The sequence below is a fragment of the Phoca vitulina genome, unplaced genomic scaffold (genome assembly GCF_004348235.1).
Source record: "Phoca vitulina isolate PV1807 unplaced genomic scaffold, GSC_HSeal_1.0 scaffold30, whole genome shotgun sequence".
Taxonomy (NCBI): domain Eukaryota; kingdom Metazoa; phylum Chordata; class Mammalia; order Carnivora; family Phocidae; genus Phoca; species Phoca vitulina.
In genome coordinates, this window is record NW_022589733.1 from 1,929,420 (window position 1) to 1,937,998 (window position 8,579).

Genomic DNA, 8,579 nt, shown 5'->3' on the forward strand with positions numbered 1-8,579 from the left:
GGGGATCAGGCAGGTGATACAAATACATGAGTTGCTAGGATGCAAAGAGAATGTTGGGGACTTTGACAAACTGAAAAGCATGCCTCCCTCCCCCCAGGGCATTCAAATTCAAGTTCTTAAAAAAAAATACACTTTGCCAACAAAAGAAAGCACATTTGGGAGCACAAAGTGGGGGCACAGGCTTCAGTTCCCTGCCCTGGAAATGAAACCTTCTATCCAATTCAGTGAAAACATGGGTGCAAAATGCAAGCATACAGCAGTTACAATTGCAAAGACCTGCCATTACCTGGATGGGGATGAATATGATGTAAACAGATATCCCAATGAGAGCTGTGGGCCCCAGAATGAAAAAGGCATACACTGCACAAACAGCCATTAGGATAGGGATGGTGGCTGGCAAGGGACAAAACAAGGCAGCTTCAAACAAGGAATAACTATCACTTGATAGTATATTGAGCACCTGGAAAGAAAGCACATGGATTCAGGCTTTGGAAGCGTCACCCAAATATCTCCTCAACTGAGGAGAGGAGAGAAAACACTGCCTTAAGGGGGAGGGGTATTGTCAAGGGACCAACATGACGAATTTTGTGGCTCTCACGCTGATCTGATTTTGGAGAGGCCAGTATTTTAAGACTGAGAATCCCAATGAAGAAAGACACCAAGAGTAATTAATATTATCATCTAAGAGCATGCTGGAGAGATGGCTAGCTTTTTTTACCATCTACCTTTTATCTATCTCTCCTTCTTCCTGCTTTATTCAGAGCAGCAACATGCCCAGCTAAAAAAACTACATTTTTTAGCCTCCTTTGTGGAAAGAGTATGGCCATGTGACTGTGTCAAGGGCAATGAGATAGATATAAGCCAAAAATGTCAAATGGGAGTTTGGAAATGCATTCTTAAAGGGAGTCAACTCAACTTAGAGGACATATACCTTTATTCTTTTCTCCTTCCTTTTACCAGCTATCTGAAACATGACTGAAATGGCTGGACCTCCAGCATCCATCCTGAACTATTTTGGGAGCCAAGCACTAGGATAGTGACAAAGAAAGGTAGGAAGATCCAGAAGTCCCCATACCAGCCCTGAATAGCTCTCTTCCAAACTCCTTTTGCAAAAAGTGGAATAAATTCATCTTGCTTAATCTACTGTTATTTTGGATTTTCTTGTTCTATGCAGCCGAGTTCATCTTAACTGATACAGGATGCTTTGGACATAATGAAAGAGCAACTGTAAGAAAGAGGCAAGTCTTCCCCCTTACCTCACTGGAATTCCCTTGACTAGGGAAATTTTATTGTGTAAATGGTGAGGATTTTATTGCTAAGGTTCAAGGGCTTAAGAAAATATAAATTCAGTCAGTTAAGGGAATGTTGGGTGGCTCAGTCAGTTAAGTGTCCCACTCTTGTTTTTGGCTCAGGTAATGATCTCAGGGTCGTGAGATTGAGCCCCATGTTGGGCTCTGCACTGGGTGTGGAGCCTGCTTGAGATTCTCTCTCTCCTTCTACCCCTCCCCCCACCATCTCTCTTTCTCCCTCTCTAAAGAAAGAAAAGAAAAGAAAAAAAGAAAAGAAAAGAAAAAAGAAAGAAAATATAAATTCTGAAGTCCAGTAGGCATAGTCTTTATTATGGCTTTAGCACCCCAAACTCTACACAGAGTTATTGGATCAATTCTTCACTCATTTTTTAAATCCCTGTGGTATATTCCATACTGCCTCAGTGTCCCTTTTGACAATCAAAGGGATTGAATGAGGTCACCCCCAAGTCCTGTCTCAGCTGGAACAGGAAAACATTTCCAAATTCTTCAGCTTGAATGGAGCCCTCCTTTCACTGAATTCCTCTGATGTTTTGAGTCTCCATCACCTCATTTAGCAGGGAGATGGGCTATAATGGGCAGGACATGGACAAATAAAAGGAAGGCATATGCACCAACCAGGAAGCACATCTCAATCATATTCAGAAAACTCAGGATTTAATTTTCTAAAATTAAACCCTGGACCAGCTTACCTCGCCAACAGAGACGTGTGCCAGTGTCTTGAAGGACACCAGGTTTTCGAAAACCAGGGTGGAGACAGCCACCTTCAACCGGATTGCTGTGCGGTAATTTATAGCCCAGGCAAGAGCCCAAAAGAGCACTTTGGTAAACTCAGTAGCAAAAAGTGCTACGCACAGGCCAATGCCAATCCAGACATTCCTAGAAATGCTCTCGGTCTGTTGGAGGATTTGGTGAATGAGAACAGTCTGTAAAACAGCACAATGGAGAGAGGAGAGGGCCCCCGGGGATTGAGGTTGGTATAGGAAGCCTCAGATAATGCCGGCAAGCCGACTTTATGAGGCAAACTTTTTAATTAATTTCAGTGGCAGCTGCTGTGCTTGACAAGGATTAGCTTTACGAAAATTTGCCCCCAAGGAGCTCAAAGATAATGACAATGTACTAAACCCACCAGCTCGTAGAGAAAGTAACTAATGACATTCTTTGCCAGTCTGGGGACCTGTTTGACAAGGCAGGAGAAGGGCCACCCCCACTCACCGGCCCTATGGCTGCCATGATAATGCACAGGATATTGGCCACAATATCCATCAAAACACGTGTCCTCTGGAATTTCCAGACCACTCGGCCCAGAGAGGCTTTCTCAGGACCCATACTTTCTACCTCTTCATCCCAAAGGATTCGAAATCTGTGATGAAAGAACAGGAAGAAGGAACGAAAGGGACTTACATTTCCACTTGCTATTTGAAGCTACTTCGATGGACAAACCTCCCAAGGGTGCTCAGCACAACCCTCATCTCTGGCAGTGGTGGCTCCACACAAGCAGCACTGATTTTCTTTTCTTCTTTTCCAGGGCAGATGGGATATGGGAGGGACAGGAGGGCAAAGCCTTGGCACAAGCACCAGCTGGTACCTGGCACTTGGGCACTTTCCAGGCTTTCATTTCCTGCTCCTACTGCCCATCTCTGGCACAATACCAGTTCTGATAAAAAAGACAGAGGCAACAGAGAAATGACAAGAGTAATCTTCCCCAGGGTGAGGAGGAGTTTGTCCATTTCAAAGATCTGAAAGAAGGCCAGTGTGACAGGAGTGTGATGAAGGAGAAGAAGGGCTGACATGACACTGGGAGGAGAGGCAAAACCAAATCCTGTGGGACCTCATGGTTCTCAGGAAGGAGTTTAGGTTTATTTTCTCAAGCAAAGAAAGCCATTGCAGGTTTTTAAGCTGAAGTGATAAGATCATTTTACATAGCTAAAAGAACATTCAGGTTGCTGTGAGAATAGTGGATTATAGGGGGAACAAAGGCAAAAGCAGGCGGACCACAGCAGGAGACTGTTGACATCCAGGGGAGAAGTGGCAATGGTTTGACACTGGATTTAAGGGAAGTACATTTCAGGAAGGATGGACAGGGGCGTACTGATGAAGTAGACGTGAAAGAAAAGGGAAGGAGGATAAAGGACCCCAATTTTCTGGCTCAACCAAATGTGTGAATGGAGTTTGTCAAGAAGAGGAGAAGAGCATCATCAGGTTGGGGCCCAGGATCAAGAAAGTAGCTTCAGATATAAGATGCTTGTGAGTCATCCAAGTCCAGCTGTCCAGTTGGATGCAGGGCATATGAATTCAGAGTCTGGAAGAGAGGCATGGACCAAAGTGGCATGTTATTAAAAGGTTGTGTTTGGTGTTGAGTCTTTGCAGTGGATAAGCTCACCTAGGAATAGGCATAGCATGGAAGAGAAGAGGATCCAAGTTGATGTTGGGTAGATGGAAGGAAACATTAAAAATAGAAAGAGAAGTTTGGACCAGAGAAGTAGAAAGAAAATCCAATACTCCACAGGCACTTGTCCAACCCCTTCTCTCTGATCTCACTGGCAACTTTCTCTGGATTGTAGATTTGGGAAATTACCATTGAATGAGATATCTGCAGCACATGGGTGAGGGGAAGCACAGTTGTAGAAACAATTGCAAGACCATGATTAAAACTCCCAGCCCTTTAAGCACATACTCCAGGCTATGCCTTGCACTTTACCCCGTGTGGCCAAAGATAAGACTCCCAAAAGAAACAAGTGCAGAAAAGGCTTAGAGAAGTTCCACATTGTTTAAGACATTATGATTCATCACAACCTCAAAGGTCAAAGCAGCTGGTAGAAAGAATGAAGTTAATGTCTTTATCCTTATGCTGACATGGAAAAGTCTTTATAAATGCTTACTGAAAATAGCAAAATGGTTAACCATTCTATAGTATGATTCACTTTGTTTAAAGAAAAAAAAATATGACATGTAAGTGGGAGGAAGAAGAGTTACTGATCTGCAGAAGATGGTACCACAGGATATGCTTAATTAGAGTAGAAAAAATTCTAGACATATCAACACCCACATTCAGCAATGCTGACCTCTGCGGAGCAGAGCAAGAGTACAGTGGGGATGCTCCCATGGCCTAAATGTCTGTTGTTTTAACATTTTTAGAATGAATATGAATTATGTTGAACCAATAAATTTACATTTTTTGCAAGTCAAAATTTTCAAATATTGGCAGTTTCATTTGGTTCAACCTAAATGTATTTTGCAATGTAAAAGCCCAATGATGATTTTTAAAGTAAAACAAACATGATGCCTGGAGCTGCACTAGCAGCAGCCCGGGTGGGTCCAGCCAGCACAGTGCAAAGTGAAATGCTGGCCACCTTTGTCCTGATGTAGAACTCCTACAAACCAGTGACAGCCCAGCCAGCATGCTCCTGAGCCTCAGGCTGTAGCTCACAAGCAGTCCTTTTTCCACACCAACTCTCCCCAGTCCTCACCTCCCCAGAGACTGGGCCAGCAATTTCAGTCAGCTCAACCCACGTTTCAGAGAACAGCCACCAACGAGGGCCCCCAAGGACCTGGAGGTGTCCATTTCCACACCTGGGAAAGGGGAGCACTCAAAGGGCTCATGGGCCCCTGCATAGGGTGGGCTCCTCTCCTGAGGTGACCCAAGGGAATCCTGGTACCTTTTGGCATTGGTGTCCGATGAGTCATATGGTGACAGCGGGGGCAGGGTATCCACAGTCAGTGTGTGCTTGTAGCCCCTAACCATCACTGGTGTGAGCCAGGAAAATGTAGCAAAGGAGAGCAGTCCCGCATCATCCACAGGGTTGGGTGCCAGCCTAAGACAAATGAGACACTCTGTCTTCCAGGGCATAGTGGTCATTGCCCTGAATCCCTGACTTGAGTTTTTAACTGTAGTAAAAACCACAGCCACACTTCGAAGCTGTGAGTCCTACCTGTTAGCCCTTTGAGCAATGGTGTGTGCTGGGACCAGCTCATATCAGCTTGTGAGAGCTGATTGTAAAATTTTCAAGAGTTTTGCAAGTTAGTTGCTAAACATGGCCAGTATTAAAAGTTACATAATTTTAAATAAATCATCTTAAGGACAAAGGTAATAAGCACTTGAAACTCATCACTTCCTAATTATTTTACTAGATTTTGCTAGTATCTATGGTCTTTAGATTATGTAAATCTGTTGCATCTATATGGTAGAAATACCATATAATAGGGTGCTACTGTGCATCTCTTCCCAACAGTATTCAGTGACATCACACTGACTTGAAATAGGCCATGGTAGTCCATAAGAGCTGATAAATGTTACAAACCATGGAATTTTTTTTAGTGAGCCAGTGTTCAAGCCTCATGACCATCCCATGGGAAAGAGGACACCTGACCCATTTGTCATGAGGAAATGAAGACCTAGAAGCTGATTATCAGAGGAGTGAGGTGCATGTGTTGTGCTCTCGGGAGGATGAGGAAGGTGCAGAGCAGGACATGCCACCATGGGGGGGGGGGGGGCGGCGCTGGGGAAGCTACCTAAGCAGGCACATACTGGCAGCAAACTCGTGGTTCTGCAGATCAGGAGGATGGAATGAATTAAAATATTTAAAGTGCTCTGGCTACATAAATATTAGCTAGCAGATTAAAAAAAGAAGATGGAGGAGGAGAAAGGGAGGAGGAGAAAGAAGAAATGGAGAGGAGCAGGAGGAAAAAGAGGACAAAGAAGTAAAAAGAGGAGGAGGAGAAAGAGTAAACAGTTGAAGAGAAGGAGGAGAACAAAAGAAAGAAGAGGAAGAGGAAATGAAGGAGGAAAAGACCTTGGTTTTGCCCTTGAGAAATTAATCATCTAAGACAGAATAAAGTCAGAGACATGGAGTAATATCTACTGATTACTAAGTCATTAGTATATTCTGGACCCTGTAAGAGCTTTATATTTGTAGCAGATGCTGTCAGGATGCCCTGGGTCACAGACTCTTGGCTCAAGCTGACAGCATCCCAACTCGAATGAGAGCTATGCCTCTTTTCACCACCTGTTTCGGTGCATTCTCAGGAGCATAAGTGCAGCACAGAATTGCAGGGTGCTGATGCCTCCAGGAGCAAATCTTAACAAATGGAGTATAGGAGCCCCTGGATAAATGCACCCCCCTCATCCTTTGGGTGGAAAATTTTACACTTTCACAGGAGGACCTAGTAGAATCCACTCCCCATTCCTACAGCAGTGACACTGATGACACCATGTTGTCCTTCCCTGACCCACTTCCCCTAAATCCTCCCTCCTGCTTCCTGGGATCACTTCCTAAATTAGCTACCTGCATCCAAGTTCTCAACTCACATTCTGCTTTTGGAGAACTCAAGCTAAGAGAAAATTAACAATGTACTATGTACCTGGCACATGGTAAAATTTTCTAAAAGATGGCTTTTGTGATAAAGTCATACTTACCTCATAGAATTATTACAACAAATGAGAGGAATGTACAGAAGGGTAGTATAATGACACCATTTCATAGACAAGAACATCATGGCACAGAGAAGCTAAAGTACTTGGCCAAAATCTTACAGTTGATCAATGGTAGAACAATGATTCAAACCCACTGCTTGCTGACTCCAGGGTCCCATCATTCTCTTAAGCACTACACCACATTTCCTCTCCACAAAGCAATTATAAACTTAACCAAAACAGTGAGTAGTTAGTGCTTTCCTGCCTGGGGCTAATTATTCCCTCACCTTTCAAACTTCACCTCTCCCCTCAGAGAGCTCAAGGTGCATCTTCAGTCCAGAGATTCTAGAAGAGAGCAATGCTGTATCACCTCACTATAGAGATGCCACTTGGCCTTCTGCTGTTCAGAAGACAGGACACAGGACCCTTTCCATGTAGAAAAGGCAGCATTTTATAATATTGTAACTAATATAATATTAATAATATCATATTATATCATATCATGTTATAGTTAAGCATGTAAGCTTGAAAGTCAAGCTGCATGTGTTCCTATCCTGCAGTTCAAAATTGACTTAATTCCCTCTCCCCATCTGTATAACAACCTCTTGGAATGTGAGCTTGCAGCTGCTTCCATCAGTAGATCTAGTCTATTTCTCCACACCTTGAATCTGAGCTGACTTGTGACTTAATTTGGTCAATAGAATGCTGTGAAAGAAATTGTGTGCCAGTTCTGAGCCTAAGTCTCAAGAAACTACATGCTTCAACTCATCCTTTTGGCAGTCTACTCTAATACTAAGTGATCAAGCCCAGGATACCCTGATGGGGATTGATAGCCCATGTGGCCCACTTATCCCCATTGCCCCAGTCAACAGTTACCTTGCTGACCAGCAGATTTATAAGTAAGCCTACTCAAGACCAGATGAATCACCCAACTGAGCCCAGCCCAAGTTGCTGACCCAACCATAAAATTGTATGCTAACTAAATGGCAATTGTTTTAGGCTTCTAAGTATTAACAGTTAGGAAGTTTGTGTGTTACAGAGAAAAAACTAACTGATGAACTTTGGGCAAATTGCTTAACTTCTCTGTGCCTCACTTCTCCATTGGATAAAGATAATAATACCTCCATGGTGGTTGTGTTATACAAAAACAATGAATCATGGATCACTACATCAAAAACTAATGATGTATTGTATGGTGACTAACATAACATAATAAAATTAAATTAAATTAAAAAAAAAGAGTAAGTGAGACCATATTTGTAAAGTACTTGGACAGATTCTGGCACAACGAAAGCTCTCCTTAAACATTGGCTATTGTCTCTCTCTCACCAAAGGATAATAGGAGTAAAGAAGTGGTTAATAAATGGATGGATGAATGGATGGATGGTTGGAAGGAAGACAAAAAGACAAGCATATAGAGCAGCAGCATGGGGAGCAGGGCCAGTGCCTACTCTCCTGATGGGTTAGAAACTAATTCTGGAGGTTCTACCCTGGCCCTCCATCCAATCCTCCTCCTGGCTTACCTTGCATAGGGTCTCACTGGGATCATGGTCTTTAGGCTCGGGTCATATCTTTCTATAAAGGGTCTCCGATGGCCTCGCCGATCCAGATCTGAGATAAGGTAGGGGACTTCACCCACCATCCTGATGGCAGCCTGGAGCCCTGAGCTCTTGGCCTAGGGACACTTTCACTCTGGAGCAGAAAGATGAGGAAGGTCACTGAGAAATGAGGACACTCTGAAATGGGATCAGGCAGTCCCTACTCTACCCATACTCTACCCCAGATCAGCTTCCTTGCTCCAACCCCTTAGACAGTTTCACCAATTAGCTTTCTACATTTATGGGTCAGGTGGGAGGATG

At 43.6% G+C, this 8,579-nt stretch overlaps 1 protein-coding gene across 1 annotated transcript in view; it reads right to left on the minus strand.

The window, feature by feature from the left end:
- ABCC12 (ATP binding cassette subfamily C member 12) overlaps window positions 1-8,362 on the minus strand; it is a 67,401-nt gene extending 59,039 nt beyond the window's left edge. Inside the window, exons 1-5 of the mRNA XM_032424303.1 lie at window positions 8,244-8,362; window positions 4,967-5,122; window positions 2,523-2,670; window positions 2,000-2,233; window positions 287-460 (exon numbers count right to left, since the gene is read on the minus strand). Coding sequence (XP_032280194.1) covers window positions 287-460; window positions 2,000-2,233; window positions 2,523-2,670; window positions 4,967-5,122; window positions 8,244-8,362 — 831 coding nt within the window. The remainder of the gene's footprint in view (window positions 1-286; window positions 461-1,999; window positions 2,234-2,522; window positions 2,671-4,966; window positions 5,123-8,243) is intronic.
- Between the last annotated feature and the right edge of the window lie 217 nt (window positions 8,363-8,579).